The sequence below is a fragment of the Sciurus vulgaris genome (assembly GCF_902686455.1).
Source record: "Sciurus vulgaris genome assembly, chromosome: 11".
Lineage (NCBI taxonomy): Eukaryota > Metazoa > Chordata > Mammalia > Rodentia > Sciuridae > Sciurus > Sciurus vulgaris.
In genome coordinates this window covers 7211519-7232932 of record NC_136472.1, presented here as the reverse complement: position 1 = coordinate 7232932, position 21414 = coordinate 7211519, and the positions used below count along the sequence as shown (strand labels likewise).

General features: G+C 56.0%; 1 protein-coding gene across 3 annotated transcripts in view; it reads right to left on the bottom strand.

The window, feature by feature from the left end:
- Window positions 1-591: 591 nt before the first annotated feature.
- The window catches only part of SPTBN2 (spectrin beta, non-erythrocytic 2), a 38936-nt gene continuing 18113 nt past the window's right edge, over window positions 592-21414 (bottom strand). For all 3 annotated transcript variants that reach the window (XM_079105364.1, XM_079105365.1, XM_079105363.1), the window contains 28 exons: window positions 20368-20485; window positions 19620-19778; window positions 18822-19124; window positions 18069-18222; window positions 16994-17864; window positions 15454-15591; window positions 14343-15099; window positions 13479-13681; window positions 13048-13138; window positions 12675-12821; window positions 10527-10790; window positions 8363-8587; window positions 7971-8060; window positions 7377-7637; window positions 7153-7283; window positions 6715-6919; window positions 5824-6198; window positions 4954-5198; window positions 4720-4858; window positions 4262-4346; window positions 3897-4093; window positions 3425-3567; window positions 3265-3340; window positions 3140-3190; window positions 2766-2986; window positions 2324-2497; window positions 1749-1791; window positions 592-1456 (listed from right to left, as the gene is read on the bottom strand). In XM_079105364.1, the coding sequence (XP_078961490.1) occupies window positions 1223-1456; window positions 1749-1791; window positions 2324-2497; window positions 2766-2986; window positions 3140-3190; window positions 3265-3340; window positions 3425-3567; window positions 3897-4093; window positions 4262-4346; window positions 4720-4858; window positions 4954-5198; window positions 5824-6198; window positions 6715-6919; window positions 7153-7283; window positions 7377-7637; window positions 7971-8060; window positions 8363-8587; window positions 10527-10790; window positions 12675-12821; window positions 13048-13138; window positions 13479-13681; window positions 14343-15099; window positions 15454-15591; window positions 16994-17864; window positions 18069-18222; window positions 18822-19124; window positions 19620-19778; window positions 20368-20485 (6100 nt within the window). In that variant the 3' untranslated portion in view covers window positions 592-1222. The remainder of the gene's footprint in view (window positions 1457-1748; window positions 1792-2323; window positions 2498-2765; window positions 2987-3139; window positions 3191-3264; window positions 3341-3424; window positions 3568-3896; window positions 4094-4261; window positions 4347-4719; window positions 4859-4953; window positions 5199-5823; window positions 6199-6714; window positions 6920-7152; window positions 7284-7376; window positions 7638-7970; window positions 8061-8362; window positions 8588-10526; window positions 10791-12674; window positions 12822-13047; window positions 13139-13478; window positions 13682-14342; window positions 15100-15453; window positions 15592-16993; window positions 17865-18068; window positions 18223-18821; window positions 19125-19619; window positions 19779-20367; window positions 20486-21414) is intronic.

Below are 21414 nucleotides of genomic sequence, written 5' to 3'. Positions count from 1 at the left end.
AGGCTCCTTTTAAGATACTTGACTAGATCTAGATGGGCCTGTGTGTGTTTGTTATTTACATGCTTAGGGTGTACCTCATGGCCAGTGGATTAGGAACCTGCCACTCCTTTGATCCCTGTGTAAGCTCTCTGGGGAGGAGACAGACATGAGGTCAGTAGTCACTCTCTCTGCTCATCCCGTAAGCTATTGGGAGATAAAAGTCACAGAGCAGGGAACAGAGGACCCCTTGTCCACCCTCAGGGCTGTGATCAGGAGAGTTGAGAGACTCGTGAGTGAAGAAAGTCATGTCCCAGGTAAGGGCACTCGCTGCCTTTCGTCAGGAATACTGCTTGTTAGCATCATCCTGACCCGCTGGCTGTGAATGTCTTTGGTCTAACGAGGCTTGGCGTGGGCCAACCTAGCAAGCCGGAAGTCATTACCATGGGGAGAGGAGATGGACATAGGGAGGCTGTTGGAGTCATATGCTTCTTGGAGGACTTGGAGGCTGGGGACAGAGTGGAGACCTGGCATGCAGGAGACCAGAGCCGAGGAGAGAAACACAGGCTTAGGCACAGAGGCTGTGGTCAGGAAAGCAAAGACACCGAGAGGCAGTGAGAGAAGCTGAGCCATTTAATCACCTCCTTGGCCAGACTCAAGGCTGTGGTTGCCCCTGAACAACCCACACCTGGAAGCCCACTGAGAGCAACTGAAGAGAGAATGGCCACTCTAGTCAGAGGGTGAGGCAGGATGGGCAGGGACAGCAGTAGCGCCTCCGACTCCATCATCTGGCGCTCCTGTCCCTGGGGCCTGCTTCAGCTCCGAGAGGTTCCTGGCTGGTCCTCACGGGCAAGGACCCAGTGGTGGGTGGCGCTGTGTGGTGTGGTGGGAGAATGACCCTGAGGCGGGGCAGCCGCTCCCCACGTGGCCTATGTCCAGGTGCGGTGCTGTCCGCACTGTGCTGGGGGATGGGGCCATAAGGCTGGGGACAGGGGAGAAGAGGACGGGTGGGGAGTGGGATTGGGGGTTGCCCGGGTCCCACCACCAGCCTGGAATTAAATAGAAGAGAAGGTTGTTCTTGGGAACACTGGCTTGTCCCCAGTGACAGTTCCTGGTGATGGGCTGACCTTGGCAACAGACCCTAGCAGCAGGCAGTTGTCCTGACAAGAGGGTGGTCCCTGTCAACAGTCCCTGGCAGTTTCCTGAACAGAGAGAGGGAGCTGACCTGGGAGTCTTATCCCCCCATCTACTTGTTCTTCTTGAAGAAGCTGAAACGTTTTTCTCGCTCCCGTTCTCTGCCGTCCTTGCTGCGCAGCACGACGGGCCCCTCAGCCCCTGCTGGTGACACTGGGGGCATGGTCATGGCCCGAGTCATGCCACGAGTGGCACTGGGCACCGCTGGCTCTTCTGGCTCTCCAGAGGCTGAGGACGCAGCAGTAATGGCTGCATTCACTACCCGCAGCCACGAGCTCATCTCTGCCTGTGGTGACAGGGAGACAATGGCTCAGCCTCAGGGACCCTATACTGGGGCAGTTGGTGGCAGACAGCAGGGAAATGTGAAAGGAGGAAGCAGAAAAGTAACTATTTCATCTCATTAGAGAGAAAGGACCCCTTTAAGACAGGGAGCACATTTTGGTGTGGGCTCTTATTACAAAAAACAAGAGAGGGAGGACAAGGAAAAAGGGCAGGCGGGAAGGAAGGGAATCTGCTCCCGGAGGGTCCCGGGAAAGGTGCTCAGGGAAAGGAACATGGGGGTAGGAGGGGCAGCTCACCTCATCCTTGGCCTGGAACAGATATTCTTTTCCATCCTGTAAGCTGTTGGGAGATAAAAGTCACCAAGCAGAGATGAGAACTGCATGTGCCAGGTCAGTACTGGTTAGAGTTCAGTCCTCACCCGGGAGGGGCTGGGAAGACATCCAGGCAGACCCCATGCCAGACACAGGTGGTGCACATTTTCAGATTCCCCGGGTTTTGCAGATATGCAAGAATAAATCCTTTCTGACTGCCTGCAGAGGGCCGGGTGAGCTCGAGTCCATCCCAAGCCTTGCCAGCTGCTTGCTGCCAGGCAGGGCCATACCCCTAAAGGTCCCAGCAGGCAGAGGAGTGCCGGCACGCTGCCTTCGGATCTCCCACCCAGGATAACTTTTTAGCTTGACCCCACCAGTCACCAGCCTGCACCTTGACTCCCCCACCTGCCTGAGCATGGAGTACAATTCCTGCCTCTCCCTCATCCACAGGTGTCCCCAGATGCCTGGCTTGGCAGTTCCATTCCTGTACTCCTTTCAAGTAACCGCTCCCTCTGGACCGTGCTCCTCCTCCCATTCTGAGAGTAGAGTGCAGTTCCTACCCCAGCTTGAAGACATGTTTACGCTTCCGGTAGTCAAAGGCCACGCTGCCCTGGGCCCTGGCCAGGCTGACAGGCACTTCTCCGTGGTAGGGCACTCCTGCACTGGCTGCCTTGGCATCCTTGTAAAAGCCAAGGCTCCCGCGCCTCACGACACAGTACACGTTCTGCCAGGACCTGGGTGGGGCATGGCACCAGTCAGGAGGCCAGAGGGGCACACAGACTGGCCTGGGTGGGGCCTACAACCTAGGGCTCCCTTGGGGCGAGAAGTTCCACTCCTGTTGTTGCCCCTTGGGCTTCCCCTGAGGCCCATGCTGGTCCTGAGTCCCACCCCTTTCCCAGAGGTCACACTCTTATGGAGTGCCCCACTCTCACTTTTCCAGGGAAGCCTCCTCAGGGGCAGGAACCTGAGAGGCCACAGGGGCTGCACGGCCAGGGTAGGTACCTGTTGGCAGCCTTCTTGCCAAAGGCCTCCATCTCCTGTTTGCGGCACAGCATCCCCTCCATCTGCTCCTGAGCAGAGAGCTCCGGGCCGCGAGTGGGCAAAGTGGCAACATGGGCTGACTCAGATGACCTGCTCTGGGGCATCACAGGAGCAGCTGGGCCCCGGGGCCGTGTCTGCCTCTCTCCCCGGGGCCCATTGGCTTCGTCCCCTGCACCAGACCCCTGTGGGGGAAAGACAGGAAGAGGGTTGGGAACTTCCCTGGCTGCCTGGAATTTCCCTTGAGCCTCTGCCCACTCCCATCCTCAGGATTCCGAGCCCCACTTTTCCGCCTTCACCTCCCAGGCAGTCACACCCACACCTGCAGGGGGACTCACAGGCCCTTCTGGGAAGCTGCCCTGCTCAGGTCTCTGTTGTTCCAATAGGAGCTGCAAGGACAAGAAGCTGTGAGAGGGTGTGCGGGGTGGGCAGGGTTGATGGGGACACTTGGGGACAGGGTTACCTGTGAGGATTCAGCATCTGTGCAGACCCCATTAACGCTGGGCACCTGTGTGGATGGCGGCAGTCGTGACTGGGTTCTGGAATAGCCAAAGGTGACAGAATTAGCCCCTGGCTTGCTGGGGCCCGGCCTCATCCTGCTGGTCCAGGTGTCCTGCTCTCACCCATCCCAGGCAGCGTCAGGAGCTGTCTGGCCATCCACCAGGTCTCCCTTGGGCAAACCAGCTGTGGGCTCCGGAGCAGGGGGCTGTTTCCTCCGTTCCTCCTCCTCTCTCTGTCTCTTCCTCTCCTTCTCCCGCTCTTCCAGCTGTCAAGAAATGCTGAGATCAGTGTGTAGAAGGCCTCATTTAAGAGGAGCAGGGCATGGGGGAAGTTGAAATGTCTCAGCTCTGGTCTGAAACCGGAAGGAGGGAGAAGAGAAATCTGAAAAGGAGGTGGGGACAAGGAGCAATGGGGGAGATGGGGGTCTTAGCATCCCCTGGGGGAAACGAAGGCTGCTGAAGCTATAGTGACAATGGAGCACTCTCAGCTCATGCTTGGGCAGTGCTGATAAGTGGGAGGGAAGAACATCTTCTCAGGCAAAACCAGCCTAGGTCTGGGGCAGCAGGTGAGCACCCGGGGACCCAGAGTCCTCACCGCAGTGAGCTTCTCCAGCGCACTGAACCGCTCTTCCCAAGCCACCGCTGCCTTCTGAAAGGCTTCGTGCCGCTTGATGAGGCTCTCCACTTCATCAACTGTGCAGCCCAGCTCTGCACTCCGCACCAGAGGCTCTTGACTGCACAGCCAGGCCTCAGCCATCCCTGCATCTCTCCCAAACATGAGCACCTCCAAAACTGCCAGGATTCGGGGTTGCAGAGAGTTGGCAGGTCAGAGAGGGCACAGAGAAAGCCACTGTCCCAGAGCGCTGCCAAGTGATGCCAAGGGTGGGTGCCTGGACTTCTGCACCCAGGGTTCTTGGTCTCACCCACCCCCCATCCTGGCCTGGTGCCCCACAGGCTCACCAAGCTGAAGCCAGTCCATCTTCTCCTGCCACTTGTCAGCTGTCTCCTGGCGCCGGGCTTGCAGCTGAGACAACTTCTCTGAGATCTGGGGGACAGAGACGAGAGTTAGCACCCAGTGGGCCTTTCCAGGGCCCTTAGGGGGTTCACCCAGGGAGACTAATGCTTTTTTTTTTTTTTTTTTTTTTTTTTTGTGGTGCTGGGGATTGAACCTAGGGCCTTGTGCATGTGAGGCAAGCACTCTACCAGCTGAGCTACATCCCCAGCCCAAGACTAGTGATTTCTGATGTCAAGAGGTAGAAAGTTCTAGGGAAAGGACAGGATGTGAGAACTCTGAACAGCACCAAGGGGACAGAGAGTGAGAGTTCTTGCAGAAAAAGAGAGGAAGTAGGAAGACTCAGGAAAAATCAGCCCTGAGCCCTGCTTGGTGAGTCTGGTCCAGCCCCACCAGGCTCACTCACCTCCTCTGCTGCATAGTGGCTCCTGGCCAGCAGCTCCTGCCCCATGTCGATGCAGGAGGAGAAGCGGTCTGCTCTGGCCTCAATCTCTGCTTTGATGCCTTGTTGGTTCTTGATGACCAGGTCGGCAGAGGACACGTCCCTGGGAGGATACAGGGACAGTGTCTTCTCCCACTGCTCCCATTTCCAGCCCAGCCGCCAGCCCTCAGGAGCCATGGAGGCTGCTGGGTGTCTCACCGGGGCCGCTCCTGGGCATCCATCTGCACGTTAACCCCGTCCATCCACAGCATCAGCTCCCTGACAGCCTTGAAGAAGCGGAACTTGTCTGTGGTGTCCAGCAGCAGCTGGCGGCGTGCAGCGGAGCTTCCCTGAAGCTGGGCCCAGGCCTCAGCCACAGCCTGCATGTGGCGGCCAATCTCTTCAGCCTTATCTCCAGCATAGGCCTTCTGGAGTCGGTGGCCATCATCCTGCACCTGCTGGACCTGTGGGGCCCCAACTGAAAGTCAGGCAGAGCAGAGAGACCTGAAGGAGCTGCAGCCTCCCTTGGACCTGGCTGCCGCTGTCCACCTCCTGCCCATTTCACCAGCCAAAGAGTAAGGGGAGGAAGGGGGCAGGCAGGAAAGCTGAAGGCAGATGCTTGCCAAACTCTGCTCTGGTGCATCACATCTAGGGGGCTGGGCTTAGCCCAGGGGATGGGGCTCTAAAGGGGGCTGCTGGGCAGTGGAGCTTTCAAAGGCCTGTCCGGGATGTGAGGGACCTCAGATGGCTAGAATGAGCCTGAAGAAGGGATCTGGTGGGGGCTAACTGGCTGCATATAGATGAAGGAATTCATGCTTAGTTCACTGGATCTAGAGCAGTGACCCAGGTGTCACCCACAGACAGCATGAGTAGTCCAGCCATCAAGACCACCTGAAAATGTCATGGGCCCTCAAGCAGGCTTGTTGGGAAGGGTGTGAAAGTGGTGCCATTCTAGCCTCACCTGCGAATGGCCCTCCAGGGGTGCCACCCTCCTGCATTTCTGAGACCTGCCTGTGGGACTAAGATGCCCCCTGCCCCCATCTCCTGCAGTCTCCCTCAGCCTTCCCCAGCCCCCGGCTGGGTTCAGACCTGGGCGCTGAGGGCCTGGATGTCGTGCTCGTAGGCACAATGTCGGCGCTGCAGGGCCTCGGCAGCATTGAGGTCACGGCCGGTCCCATCTGGAAGCTGCTGCTGCTTGTGCTGCACTCGCGCCAGGGCTTGGCGGGCCCCGTGCAGGAAGCGCTGCAGCTCATATGCAGCGGCCAGCACCTGACCCCGTGTGTCCAGCAGCTCGAGCAGGTCCGCCCAGGCCTCGTTGAGACTGTCCTTCCACTCAGCCACGGTGGCCCGCGCGGCATGGCCCCCTGCAATGAGCCCATTGGCTAGCGCGTTGGCACTATCCACACGCTCCTGACCGATGGTGCTCGTGTCCCGGGAGAACTCGCGGAATTTGTCCCGGAGCATCTGGTGGAGGAAGTAGTTGAAGGGATGAGGTGTGGCCCTGATGGATGAGGTTCCTGACTGAAGGAGGGAGTCCTCTCCCCCCAGACCAGGGACCCACTTCTCTGCCCTGGGTCAGGTGTGCCAGAGCGAGTTAACGAGCAGGTGGGGTGCTCCCCGCCCGCCCTGCTCAGCGTGTGCCACTCAGCAAGGACACATCCGGCGAATGCATCGTCAGGGTGTGCTCACACCGACCAAGATGGCTACGGCTACGGCAGAGGCAGCCTGCTTGACTGAAATGCACTTGGCTCAGGGTGGCCTGATTGGTATTCACTTCCTTTCCGCCCCTGCCTACCGGCCCCGCCTTCCTCTTTCTGCATGGTTCTTCTAATTATAAACCTTGAAACCCAGGAGGGTGGCACCTGCTCTGCCTGGCTCTGTGTCCCTGCCCCTCAGTGCTCTGCCCAGGCCCAGGCCCTGTCTCCCCGAGTCCCAGGCCCTTCTCAGCACTGACCTGCATGGCGTCCTCCCCATACTCACAGTCACATGTTCATAGTCCTGGCCCAGCTCGTGGGAGGCTGCCACCACCTCACGCTCCTGGATCCACTGCTCCAGGTCGTCCAGTTCACGGCGGAGCTGGCACAGCCGCAGGTGCTCCTGCAGGCGCTCACGCCGCTCTCCCGCCAGTTCCTTCAGGCTGGCGTACAGCTTGTCCACCTGGGCCTGGCGAATCGATATCCTTGTGCTGCAGGGAATGGGGGAGGCACCGTAGGGTTTAGGAGACATTGCTCTGATGCCCAGCTTGTTCTGTGGAGCCCTGTCCCTTGGAGGCCCCCAACCACTCATCAAGTCCAGGTTTCTCCAGCTTTCTAGAATGTTCTGTATGTACACAGTACAGAAAGCACCACATCCCTGCACTTTCAGAGAACCGGCTCCCTCTCCTCCAGGGATGGGGCCCTTTGCCTCCTGGGAGCTCACCTCTCTGGGTGCTCATGGTCAATCATGTCTTGGCTGCTGGCTGCCAGCTGGTGGATGGTCTGGGCGTAGTCAGCCAGGGCTTGCTCCAGCACCTGGTGCTTCTTCACCTCTGCCTGGGCACTCAGCTCGTCCTGGGGAAGGGACAGTGGGCCTCAGGCAGCAGAGTTGTGGGGGCTGGGAGTGGAAAGAATCAGTCACACGGACTGGGCCTGCCCGGCTCTCACCTTGGCTTTCTCCTGGCCCATCATGTGTAGCTCCTGCTCGCCCATCCAGGCCTCAGCCTCCGCAGCATCACGGTAGAACTGCTGGGCCCTCAGGGCCTCCTCTAGTCGCTTCCCCCGAAGCTCCAGTTCGTGGCTCAGGCGTTTCCACATTTCTTGGAGCTCAGCCAGCTCCGGGCCTGCTGCTGCTGCACCTAGAGTCCGCTGCCGCTCAGTGAGGTCCGCAATCCTGGGCTCGTGACCTTGGATCTCCTTCTGCAGGGTCTGTCCCCCGCCATAGAAGAGGACACTGTAAGACTTGCAGAAGGATCCCTGAGCCTCCATGCCCTCAGGCCTGCATAACTGTGAGCACCCCCTTCACCCTCTTGCCTCTCCTCCTTCCAGAGCCCTCTCGCTCCCCTCTCCCCAGGACAGGATGGCGATGCCCCTTCAATCCCCCTGGAGAACCCACCTCCTGAGGTGGGGAAGAGCAAACCACTGAGGTCTGGGGCTACATAGCCCCAGGGAGGGGCCAGAGAAACGCCATTTTAGAGAAAAACAAATGTCCAAGTGTGAGGAAGCTCTTGGGAACTTTTCCTTCCCCCAGCCTCTCCTCACCTGGTTTTTCTTCATGAGAAGCTGAACACTGGGCAGGTCCTTGCCATGTTCCATGGAGCTGGCCATGGGCAGCCGCTCCGTCACCCACAACTGGATGAGAAAGAGGTGTCAGTGGAGGTGCAGAGGGCAGAGCCAGCACCAGGGGTTGGAGAGTGGGGAGACCTATGGCTGTAGGTGTGTGTGTGTGTGTGTGTGTGGTCATCTCTGGCTCTAGGACAAGGGACCTAGAGGGCATCCTCAAGTATCCTCAGAGGGGATGCTCTCTGTGCTGAAGGGAAGAGGGAACAGAGCACTGCTGGCAACTCCCCAGAAGCCAGGAAGGAGGCTGGAGTGCCACACAAGGGGCAGCTCGCCAAGATGAAGATTCTCCCAGCCCAGCCTCGGGGACTCACGATCTCATCCTCCACATCCCGGTGGAACTGGTGCTGCTCACGAGAGGCATGCAGGCGCTGGCAGCGCTCCTCCATGGGCTGGCACAGGGCCCTGAACTTCTCCTCCACGGCCCTTGAGGTCCTTTCTACCTCCCCTGCACCCTGGTCTTCCTGGGCCAGTGCCTTCGCCTGGGCCTGGATTGCCTCCACCTCCTTCTCTCTCACAGCCATCTCCCGCTCTAGCATCTGCAAATGAGGAGGAGGCAGGGAATGTAAATGCCACATTTCCACATTCAGAGGAGACACTCGATGATCAAGCCAACTACAATTTCTCATCCCCAGGGCTTACTCCAGGAAATGCATCCCTTTGTGACCTGGATTGATCTCGAACTTTGATAGATGGAGGAATCTATGTTGTAGGATAACTGTGCCTGTTATGAACTTATTGTCTCTCAGTTCCAAATCCACCTCAGCTGCAAATCCATCTTTACCCTGCTTAGTGATGTTGGAACTGGACCCTGTCAACATCTCTCCTTTTGCCAGCTGGTGTAATACCAGGTCTCGTCAGTAGGGGCCGCTGGAGGGATGCCACGACACAGCACAGGAAAGGCCTCTGTGGTTCCAGAATATTTTTCTTCTATCTCCTATAGCAAAACTGCTTACAGTGTGCAAGAGATTCTGTGACTGTTTCTCCAGCAAGTTTTGCTGGCACTCCCAGGGCAGTTTCCTGCTGGCCAGCCTTGGCTTGTTAGCTGCAGACCTGCTCTGGCCTGTGACACCTCAGCAAAATTTTAGGCCATTCAGTGGTCTCTTCAAAGAGATCTGAAATTCAGCTATCTCATTCCTTCTTTGGGATTCCTCCTTGGCCCTAGGCATAGCTTCTCCCTACATTTGCTATTCTAGATTTTTTTTTTTTTAGTTTTTATTTTGAGACAGGGTCTTGTTAATTGCTGAGGCTGGCCTCAAACTTGCGATCCTCCTGCCTTAGTCTCCCAAGTCTCTGAGCTTATTGGTGTGTGATACCACGAAAAGCTATTCTAGGATTTTTAAGAGCAGGGATCAGCAAACACAGCCTACTGCCTATTTTGTAAAAAAATTTTACTGTAATACAGTCTGAGCCCTTCTTTATGTATTGTCTATAGCACTTTTTTTTTTTTTTTTTGTCCTACAAGGACAGAATTGAATAGTTATGACATAGAAACTCTGATTCACAAAGTCCAAAATATTATTTGGCCTTTTACAGAAAAAGTTTTCTGACTCCTCTGTAGAGTCCTCTTTATACCTCTTAGTGGATGTGGTTTATCCCCTCCAAAACGCATGTTGAAATCTGATCTCCAGTGTAACAGTGTCAAGAGGTGGAGGCACCTGAGAGGTGACTTGGTCATTAAGAGGGATTCACGCAGTTCTTGTGGGACTGGATTAGTTACCATAAGAGCAAGTTGTTATAAAGTAAGACTGTCCCTTGTGTTTTGTCTCTTTCACATGAAATCACTTCCGTTCTGTTCTGCCACGTAATAATGCAGCTTGAGGCCCTCACAGATGCTGAACAGATGCTGGCATCATGCTCTTGACTTCCCAGCTTCCAGAACCATGTGCCAAGATAAACCTCTATTCCTTATAAATTACCCAATCTCAGGTATTCTGTTATAGCAACAGAAAGTGGACTAAGAAACATCTCCAGTAGTTAACAACCTTTTGCTGGGTGCAGTGGTATGTGCCTATAATCCCAGTGGCTTGGGAGGTTGAGGCAGGAGGATCATGAGTTCAAAGCCAGTCTCAGCCACTTATCAAGGCCCTAAGCAACTCATTGAGACCCTGTCTCTAAATAAAATACAAAAAAGGTCTGGGGATGTGACTCAGTGGTTAAGTGCCCCTGAGTTCAATCCCCTGTACAAAAAAAAAAAAAAAAAAAAAAAAAAAAAAAAAAGTCATTTTTTACTAATAAATACTACTTTTTACAGAAATTTCCCTGTTCAATTTACTAATGTGGTCTGTCTCTTGACTTTCTGCTGACCATTAACATACCCCAGGAGATTCTGATACTGGTGCCTTATAGAAATCACTTTGAGAAATACCAGAAGATATCATCCACCAGGCCCTAGAATGACCCCCCAGGCTCAAGTTCCAAAGACACCTTCTCCTTTCTTATCCTGTTCACCCTCCCCCACGAAGGCCCATCTCGCACCTGCTGCTTCTTGAGCAGAATATTGACGCTGGTGAGATCCTTGCCGTAGTCGTCGGAGTGCAGCTGGGCCTGCAGGCTCTCCAGCCAGCTCTCCAGTGCCGAGCAGCTTTGAGCAAACAGTTCGGCCCGGTTGGCATCAAAGAGGCTGCGGGCCTTGGCCTGGGTGGTGGTCTCCAGCTCATCCCAGCGCCTGTGCAGGTCACCCAGCTTCTCTGACACCAGCACTTTCAGCTCTGGCTTCTCAAGAGTCAGCTCCCGCCCTTCCTGGGTGGTGGGACAAAGAGGGTATAAATGCCAGAATTATAGGCTGATAGCAGTCTGGGATCCTAAAGTGTGGGCGACAACTCTAGGTCCTCATTCAAGGTCATTAACGTACGCTTCTCAGAGGTCCCTTCACGCATAGTCCTCACTGTTGGTTAAACCCACTCCTCCTTCCAGTTTTGCTCAAACTTCACTTCAATTAAGAAGCCACTGCAATCTTTCCTTACTCGGGCTTCCCTGGTGCTCATGGTTTCGGGTGCTATGCTCCAGTGAACTTGGATCATTTGCTACCACGTCATGTTTCTCAGCCTGTTACCCCTCACTGAACTGGGGCGAGCGAGTTCCACCTGGTCTCCCCACTCCAGCCTTTTGGTTGAGGACTTCTCCTTCTTTCCCTTCTTCCCTCCTTCCTTCCTTCTCTTCCCTTCCTCCTTCCCATCCTTCCTTTCATGCTTGGGTTTGAACCCTGTGCCTCATGCATGCTCAGCACATACTCTACCCTTGGGCTGCACCGCAACCCAAAGTTCCCTGTCTGGATGGTTGACCTTCCCGTCTCATCTCCCCACTCCGCTACCAGTGCTTCCTAGGGTCGCCTCCCCTGAAAGAGGCCTGCCCTAGAATCCTGGTTTCAGGGTCTGCTTCTGGGGACACAATGCGAACGCTCCCTTCAGGTCTCTTTACATGGCTGCCAGGGAGGTGTCAAAGACTGTTCTGCTCCTGCAGCTCCTGGCACGCTCTGCACGCAGGGGCTGGGTTTTCCTGACCTGGCCAAACGTGCTCTTCTTGCCTTTGCTTCCACGGGCCCTTCACACATTCTGTGCTCCTGCCACATTTCCCTTTGTCCACACAGGTGCCCCTTCCACACCTCTGGCTTCTGTTCTCACTCCTCTCTGCTAACAACATCGCTCCCCCAGTGTCTTGGCTTGTCCACATTCTGCTCATCCTTCAGGACGGTCCTGGATGCTTCTGCTTCTGGAATTCTCGCGTCCCCTCTCTCCTTAGCCCCCAGGCTTTATCAACTCTCTTACAGCACTCATCAAAATCTGCTCTGGCTTTGACTCAGCTGTGGTGTATGCATCTTATATCCGGCCACAGTATTCTCCTGAAGGGTGGAGCCCACAGTGGCGTCTTGTATAGTGGCAGCAAGTCCCTGTTTGCTGAACAAACGGAAACACTGGAAACACGGCGGCCTCCTCTGCCCAGCCATCATGCCCTTGTGGCAGGGAAGGTGTCTTTTTATATACCATAGCAGTGTGCTGAGCACACACAATGGTCTCCAAGAATATTTGCTGAGTAGAAATAAAGTTATTCTAGAAGAAGAGTTGGGTGGGAGACCAAGTATCAGGAACAGCAATCCTCAAAAGCAAGGCCTGGCAAGCTATGGTGAATGGGCTAAGTCTGGCCACTGCCTGTTTTTATAAAGTTTTATTGGAAGACAGCCATGCTTATTCACTTATTTATTCTCTATGACTGCTTTTGCACCACAAAGGCAGAGACAAGTGGTTGTAGCAAAACCATATGGCCCACAAAGCCTGACATATGCACTATCTGGTCCTTTACAGAGCGTCTGCAGAGTACTGCTGAAGAGAGCCATCTGCTCTGGACCCAGGAACAGTTATGGCTTTGAACCAAAGCTGTGACCAGGTTTCCTACTAAGTTGGGCTCTCTCAAAGCTCTGAATCACTGCCCCACAGCCCTGAGACATTTATTTCCTAGACCACAACTTGCCACTTTGGTGATGTGATTCCAGAAGCCCATGATCTCTATTCTGAAAACCATGGCCTGGAGCTAGGTCTGCAGCCTGGACCGTGGCCTGCACTGTGGAGGGGACCCTTCCCAGGGGTGGCCCCAGACGCTCGCTTCTGCTGCTCCTGCCATGCCACTTACCTTGTCCACCTTGTCCAGCCAGTCTTTGTTGGCGGCCAGCTCGGCCATGAATGCCTGGTGCTTCTGCCACTTGGTGTGCAGGTTGCGGGCCTCATCATAGGACACATCCTGAGCTGTCAGCATCTTCTCGTCGATCCAGAGTTTCAGCTGGAGCAAGCACAGGCTGGGATGAGAAGGTGGGGGGCGTTTTGGAGGAAAGGAGGGAGGGGCGTAAGAGGGGACGAGGAGGCCAGGAGATGTGGAAGGCTCAGGCAGAGGCCGCGAAGGTGCTTGCAGGCTCTGGCGACACGGGGATGCTCTCACTCTCAGCCCAGGGTGCTGGCTGGGAAAGGGGTGGATGGCAAGAGGTGCTGCAGGGACCGGAGTGCCTCACCTCATGACAGTCTTGCAGGAAGTGCTGCTGCTCTCGGTTGTCCCTCAGGCGGCCCAGAAGCTGCTGCACTGCCTCTTGATTCTTCCTGTGTCTGTAATGACAGCGCTTGTGAACCCTAAGCCTTGCTGCGAGAAGCTGTGGTCTTTAGTAACCTAGAGGCCTAGTCCTCCTCCTATGGGGACAAGCCTCCCAGAAACACCAACAAACACCCCAGGAATCACATTTCCAGGCCTGCTTCCGCGTATGTGGGAGGAGACCCTGCCATCCCTGATCAGTCCCTCTCCCACCCCCGTTCGTCCCCCTCTACTTTGCTGTCAGCTCCCTATCTCCCGCCACCTGTCAGGTTTCCCGTGCCACATCTCCATCCGAGACCACCGTGTTCCATCGATTTCCCTCTCAGGCCCCGAGTTTGTCCACCAGCCTCACCCCACCTGCTCTCAATGGAGTCTGCCTTCTCCTGGATCTTCTCTGCATGGATGTTGCCCTCTGACACCAGCTGGCGCCCGGCCTCCAGGAGCCCGCGGATGCGTTCCCCATTGGCATCCATAGTGCTCATGAAGTCCTCCAGTTTTTTAATGGCAGCATCAGCAGCCTGGAGCGTCCCTGGCATCTCCGTGTGAGACAGAACGTACTCCTGTGTGGGAAGGGCGGAAACAAGCTCACTTCTCAAAGCACACAATTCCATCCCTCAGACCCAGCCAGAAGCACAGCTGAGAGGGTGGCCAGTCTCAGCAAGGGTGGGGTAGCCCAGATGGCTCTGGAGATGGAGGGGGGTATCACTAGTGTGAGAGTCATAGAAAGTTCCAAGGGAGCTAAACTGGAGGATCTTTACTGGCCCAAATCCTGTTCTACCTTATTAGTAGCTACTGATTTGATTTTTTAAATAGTTACTTGACTGACCAGGTTTTCTGTTTTTTCTAAAGTCAGCTTTGGTAAGTTTTTTTTTTTTTTTTGGGGGGGGGGCGGTGTACCAGGGATTGAACTCAGGGACCCTCGACCACAGAGCCACATCCTCAGCCCTTTTTTGTATTTTATTTAGAGACAGGGTCTCACTGAGTTGCTTAGCGCCTCACTTTTGCTGAGGCTGGCTTTGAACTCTTGATCCTCCTGCCTCGGCCTCCTGAGTTGCTGGTATCAGGGCGTGTGCCACCACACCTGGTTTGGTAAATTTTATCACTTATTCCCACTCCTTCCTCCTGTGCTGCTTCCTCAACTACTATCCTCTCCCTCACACCATGCCCTGCTCCTTATTTTCCTCTTCTTCCTGGGTGGGACCTTGTCCCCCAGCCTCTCACCTGGCTGCTGAGCACACCCTCGGCCTGGCGAGCATCCCGTAGGAATCCCTGGAAGCCGTGGGCCTGGGCCAGGCGGCCTTGCCGGCTCTCCCACATGCGGCCCAGTTCCTCCCAGCCAGTTCCCAGGGCTTCTAGTCGCTGCCGTAGGAAGAGGCACTGGGGATCAGCCTGGTCCCGGGTCACCTCTTCGCCCAAGGCCCGCAGGCGGCTGTACTCGCTCCGGGCACGCTCCACCTCTCCCCGCAGGGCTGCGTGTTGGGCCAAGAGGGCCTCAGCCTCAGGCAGGGTAGCCGGCCCTTCTTCCGAGGCCACAGCGGTCTGCGTGCGACCTAGCCAAGCCTGGAAGTCATCCAAGCTGCGCAGGAAGTCCTGCAGCCGCCGTGCCTCACCCAGGGACTCCTCTCGCCGCCGCATAGTGGCTCGTAGGTCCTCCCAGCCGGCTTGCACCTCCCCAAGCCGGGTGTTGATGGCAGGGGCTTGGGCTGGATGGCCAGCAGCCAGGGCATTGGCCTCTCGGGTCAGTTCACCCACCCGAGCGGCGATGGCCTCCAGGTCGCGTTCCGTGCCAGCCAGCTTCCGCTGTAGGGCCAGCACACCGGCCAGATCATTACCCAGGCCCTGGGTGGACTCAATAACCTTGGTCTTCTCTCTCATCCAGGCCTGGGTCTCCGTGCACTCTAGGTGGTAATTCTGGATGCTCAGGGCTGATGTCAGAGCTGCCTTCTTGCCATCTGCCAGGGACCGAAACTGCTGCCACCTGAGAGTAGGGGGAAGGAGTGGCGTGTGGCACTGCTCAACTCCCAGGCTGGCGGGTACATCTGGGGATGACCACCCTGCTTCTCCCCTCTTGGCGCCCACCCACCTGCTTCTGCCTTGGTAAGGAGGCTGCTCCCCATTGTACCCTCGCCTCCTTGCCTCATCCCATCCCCAGCCTCCTGGGACCACTGGGACCCCGTTCCATCCTTCTCTCTATTTCTCCTGCCCCACATGTTTCAGGCTGGTCCTTCCCTTGTGCTCAGCCCCCTCCCAGGCCCTGCCAAACCCTCTTCCAGGCCCCACCTCCAGCTGTGTCCTTCTCCCTCAGTGCTCAGGGCTGCCCTCCCCAGCCCACCTGTGGTTGAGCTGCTTCTGAGTGTTGACAATCCGGTCCTTCCCTGGGGGGTTGGCCTTCAGCAACTGCTCAGCAATGTCATTCACGGCAGAAATCCGTGCTGCCAGGGTGTTCATTTCTGGCTCTAGGGTCTCAAACCTGAGTGGGCAAATAAGCAGGGCATGAAGGATGGGAGGCAGAGAGGCACCCAGGCCACCTCCCTTAGGCACCTGCAAGACCGCCTGCCTTTCAACACAGGGCTCTGTCCCTGTGTCTCTGTGCTGCTTAGCCTACAAAGTTCCCAGTGGAAAAACCGTCCTCTCTAGGGTTGTTCAAGGAGATGGTGAGGGACAGCCAAACTCGGCCTTTAACTGAAGCTCGCTCACCCTCGCGGGGCTCCCCCTGTGGCTCCCTACCCAGGCCCCACCCTGCCAATAAAAATGAAGTGACAACCAGAAGCATGTGTCTCAGTGAAATGGATGAAACTCTAACTCCTCCAGGGGTTGTTTACATTCCAGTGGGGCGAGGCCTGCAAGCCTTCTGTAAAGGGCCAGGCAGTAACATTTCAGGTCTGTGAGCCACTGAGCCTGTCCCAGCTCCTCAGCTCTGCCACAGTGATGAGGGTCACCACAGGCAGGGTGTGACGACTGGGAGGCCTCTGCCCAGCAAAGCTTTACCAAAAAACGGGCAGCGGGCTGGACTTGGCCTGGGTTGTAGTTGTCCAAGACCTCTAATAGGCTATCTTGAAAACGTATAAAATAAGTGTAATTATATTGTTTTAAACTATCAGGAAATTTGATTATGGACTAATGGTAGGTGTTATTAAGGAATTGCTCATTTTGTTGTATGTAATAATGGTACTGAAGTTCTATAAGAAAACTCCCTTTGAAATGATTTCAAGATGCACTCATGAGAGGTTAATCACTATCTCTGCCTAAAAGGTTGACAATTTCAAAGCCTCAGTTATTTTAATTCTAAGCATAATTTAAAAAGTAATATATTTGTATGTAAGGATTCTCTCTCCTTTTTTTGTATTTTCCCCCAGCACTGGGGTGAACCCAGGGGTGCTCTATGACTGAGCTACATCCCCAACTCTTTTTAATTTTTTAACTCGAGACAAGTGTTTGCTAAATTGCTCAGGGCCTCGCTAAGTTGCTGAGGCTGGTCTTGAACTTGCAATCCTACTGCCTCAGCCTCCTGACTTGCTGGTATTAAAGGCATGCACCACGGAGCCTGGCTTTTCCTCATCTTTCTTAAAAGTCGTGTCCTGAAGCGTATACCTGTGAGATAACTGGGAATAATTTTTTTAAAAGGAAGTGAATCAAAACAAGCACCATATTGACAGTGATGGAACCTGCTGGCGGGTGGATAGGGTGTTGCTGTGAAATGTCAACAACTTTTGCGTATGTTTAACATTCTCATTAAAACTTAAAAAGAGACGCCCATTAAGACAGAGGGATGTGGTCAAGGCTCAGTGAAGTGCAGTGGGCGGCTTTGTGGTGGGAGCAACCACCTGGCACCCAGCTCACAGGCAAGGGGCCGGTGGCAGCTGCAGGCCTACCTCTGCTGCACCACCTCCAGGTCCTCCAGGCGCTCGGGCAGGGCCAGCCCGTTGAGCCACTGCTCCTTCTCCTCCACCCAGAGCGCGCAGGCCCCGGCCTCACTGAGCATGGTGTAGAGTGCCAGGGCTGCTTCCAGGGCGCGAGCACGCTCGCCCGCCCGGGCCTGCAGCTCCTCGTACTGCCGCTGCAGCGTGGGCACCCTGCCCTGCACCTCAGGCGTGCGGCTCAGTGCGGGAGGCAGGGCCACAGCCTGCTCCTTCAAGGCCTCCAGGGTGGGCCGGTGGCCTCGGATCTCCTCCTCCAGGGCTCGGTGCTGCCTGGCCAGGGCCTGCGTGGAGAACTCGTCGTGCCCCAGCTCAGGGCTGGACACTAGGCGCAGTGCATCCACCAACCAGGCCTCCATGTCGTTTGCGTCAGCCTGGAACTGGTAGAGGCTGGCAGCCTGGGCGAGCTGCTGGGCGCGTTCCTCCGCCAGGGACTCCAGCCGCTCCCACTGGGCCTGGAGCTCGGCTGCACGTGCAGAAGCCTGGCTGGCTCCAGGGTGGCCCTCTGCGACCAGCTGCTGGCCCTGTTCCAGGGTGAGCTTCAGGGGCCCCAGCCGGCCACTCATCTCACCCCGCAGAGCCGTGTGCTTGTTGAGCAGGCGGAGGACACCGGTCAGGTCCCGGCCAGTGTCAGCGGAGGCCAGGAGATGCTGCTGCTCCCGTACCCAGGCCTCAGCCTCGCCCACCTCCCAGAGGAACCGCCAGAGGCGCCGCGACTCCTCCAGACGAGCCCTCCGAGCTGCTGCCAACTCACACAGGGCCTCATAGCTCCGCTTCAGGTTGGCCACACGCTCCGACACCAGCTGCGGGTCACATGGTCTGTACTCTGGAAATGGTCACGCATGGTTCGAGCTCTGGCTCCTCTGCACACACCTTGGTCACCATTCCCCACCCTCCCACCCGTCACCCTCCTCCCTGGCTCCAGCTCTGTCACCCATCGTCCACCCCTGGGCTCTCCTGTCCCCGGTTTTTCTGCTCCTACTGTTGCCCTTCCCAGCCCCATCGTTTCCAGGGCGCCCCTGGTTTTCACCTTTCCCCGGGTCACAGAAGCGCAGGGCAGAGGCGCTCACAGCCCGCACCCTCTCGGCCTGCACGGCAATGTCGGCTTCTACCAGCTCGTGCAGCTGCAGCAGGTCCTCCACGCCCGCCAGGTGCTTGCCCAGGTCCTGGGACTGCAGCCGCCCCTGCCGGGCACACGCAGCATGCTGGTGCCCGCCTGAGAGCTGCCCTGTTCACTGCCAGTCAGGCACCCATGCCAACCTCCCTGTGTCTCCCTTCCAACCTCCTTGGGTGGTTCCAGGTGTTGCACCCAGGTGAGCATACCTGCTCACTCCCACACACAGGGACACCGCGGTTCTGTTCGGCACCCTCCCATGGAACAGCCTTTTTGCTAAATTCTGCTCCTGGAATCTTTGCTGTGACTCATCCTCTTAGCCCCAAAATCACAGACAGACATCCTCCTATCATGACGGCTCTGCCCCAGCAGCCCTGCTCCCTCCAGGGCCTCTCCCAGGCCCATCCCCAGGGTCTCTGTGCTCCCACCCTGTCCACAGGCCTGCCCCACAAAGGAGCTCAAGGGACCCTTTTAGCATGCATGGCAGAATCGCATCTCCCCCCTCTCAGAAACTTCAAATCACTAAAGGCTCCATGTTATTCTGGATGAAATTCAAACTCCTTGACCGGTCCCCAAAGCTCCAGTGAGCTGGCACCTCCCTCCTTCACCTACTCAGGCCTGCTGAGCACCTCCACCATGTCCACCAGCGGAGCCCGCCGGGCGCCGTACCTTCATCTCTCCCATCCAGTCCATGAGGTAGAGCAGGTCCTGAAACACTTTCTGCAGCTCCAGGTTGAGGAGGAGCCGCTCCCGCCGGGCAGCCACCATCTGCCTCAAGAAGTCCCAGAGCCGAGCCACATTGTGCTGCCGGGCGGCGATACGTTTGATGTCATGGTAGCGCTCAGCGGCCAGCTCGGCGGCCACGGCGTCCACCGCCTGCACCCGGCCGCTGTAGGCCACAATGTCAGTCTCGATGGCTTCATGCTTCCGCACTGCTGCCTCAACCGCTGCCAGTTCCAGCCCAAAGTTGTCCTGTGGCGGAGAGCAGAGAGGAGAGGTCTGGGAACCAAGGACAGAGCCTCTGCATGCCCCGGCTGCCCAATGCCAGCTCTGTGAGGTGGCCCCCCATCTCTGCTCACCTGTCCCACCATCCTTTCTCCTGCTGGGGCTCCTGGCCCCTGGCTCCTGAGCCTGCTCCTTACTTGCCTGAACCTCGGGGTGTGCTTTACCACTGAGCTGCATTCCCAGTCCCTTTTATTTATTTATTTTATTTATTTTGAGACAGGGTCTCACTAAATTGCTGAGGCTGGTCTCATACTTGTGATCTTCCTGCCTCAGCCTCCCAAGTTGCTGGGAACACAGGCGTGTGCCACTGTGCCTGGCTGCTCCTGAGTTTCTTGGTCTTTCTACCTGTGTGATGGATTTTATGTTTGATCACTTCCCCACCCTGCAGGGCTCCTTACCCACCGTTGTCTCCCTTCTATTTCAACCTACCAGCCTGGATGTCCTTGAAGCCCTGGGTCCTACCTGGGACACAAGACGCTGATTCTCACTAAGCCAGGTCTCCCGCATGGCAGCCTTGCGGTCAAAGCGGGCGGCTAGCTGCTCCAGCTTCTCCTGGCGGATCAGCTCTGTGCGCAGGGCCAGTTCTCGCTCATGCTCTGCTTTCTCCAGTCGCTCCCAGGCCTGCATGGCGGGCACATGATCAGTGCATCCCAGCCAGGGTGGGGAGGGTCAGAGGGGCGGGCCGGGGCACAGAAGTCCCCCTTAAGCCCCCGTAAGTGGGGTCAAGCAGCCCCGTGGAAGGTCGGTGAGGTGCCTGTGTGGGTGGGGTATGGAGAAACGGGGCGCTGGGCACTCTGGGAAGCCGCATAGTAACTATGCCTGCTTCTGGGCCAGGGCCAGAGGGAAATCACTGCAAACTGCTTGATTCATTCGCAGTGGCAGGAGTGTGGGCGAACCTTACTTTACTTTTATTCATCTTATATGTGTTGTTTGTGAAAAAATGAAATAGAAAGTAGAAATGGTGAGTTGGGGACCTGTTGAACAAGGCAAGGGACTTGGAGTATAATTTCCTAATGTGACCCTGAAGGGACAGTCAGAAGAAGTCCAAGGGGCAATGTGCTCAGGAGGACTCACCAAGAGTCACGTTGGGGGTGGGGACAGCAAGGTGGAAGGTTCAGTTAGGGTGGTAGGGCCTCGTGAAGGTCAAGACAGCTCTGGGCCTGGGTTGCCAAGGATGGCCACCTGTGGGACAGCAGGGATGACTACAGACCTTGTTGATGTCAGAGATGAGCCGGCCCTCGCGGGGTGTGTAGACCTTCTGGTTGTTGGCCCGCAGCTTGCTCTGGATGGTGAAGAGCAGCACCTCCAAGTTCCCCTTCTCGGTGAACCTGAGGCAGGGCCAACCTGGGGTCAGGGGCAAGGGCCACGAGGGGCCTGGGGACTCGACTACAACATGGAGTGTCCTAAGTTGCTTCTCTTGTCACAAAAGCAACACATGCCCTTGTGCGAAAGCCAGAACACACCGGCAAACCTAAAGAATTTTAGAGCAACCAAAAGCCACGCAGAAACGATGACCACTGTTACCCCTTTGTGAGTGTTGATTTGTGTTTTCCACAGACAGAGTCCTAGTGTATCCACAGCTAACAAGACCAAGGACTCTCTCACTGTAAGTTGGGCAGGCACCAGCACTTGGCAAGCATTAACTTGCTTCCTTCTCTCCATGGTCTACATTCTCTCAATTATCCCATTTTACAGATGAGGAAGCTGAGACACAGAGAAGCCAAACAGGTTGCCCAACACTCACAACTGATCAGTGACGGAACCAGGATTTGAACTCAGGTGCTTGGAAGCTGGACACTTTGTTTTCTGTGGCTCCCAAAGAATTCCTATAGCCTGCTTCTTCGATTATTTTTCATTAATATTTTTTGATGTCACTAAACACATTCGTTCAATACTATTTTCACTGGTTGCCTTATGACTTTTATTTTCTCTCTCTCTCTCTCTTCTTTCTCTCTCTCTCTCTCTCTCTCTCGCTCTCTCTCTTTCTCCTGTTTTTGCATTTCTGGCAATTGAATCCAAGGGTGCTCTATAACTCCAGTCCTGGTTTTTAAAATTTTGAGCCACAGCCTCACTAAGTTGCTGAGACTGGTCTTAGCCTTGCAATCCTCCTGCCTCAGCCTCCCCAGCCACTGGGATTACAAGCATGTGCCACCACACCTGACTTCCTGACTTATTTTTCTTTTACAAAGGTCATGCTGATGAACATCCTTGAAGCTACATCCTTTGTTTAGTACCCAGAACTCTCTGGGCAAAGACA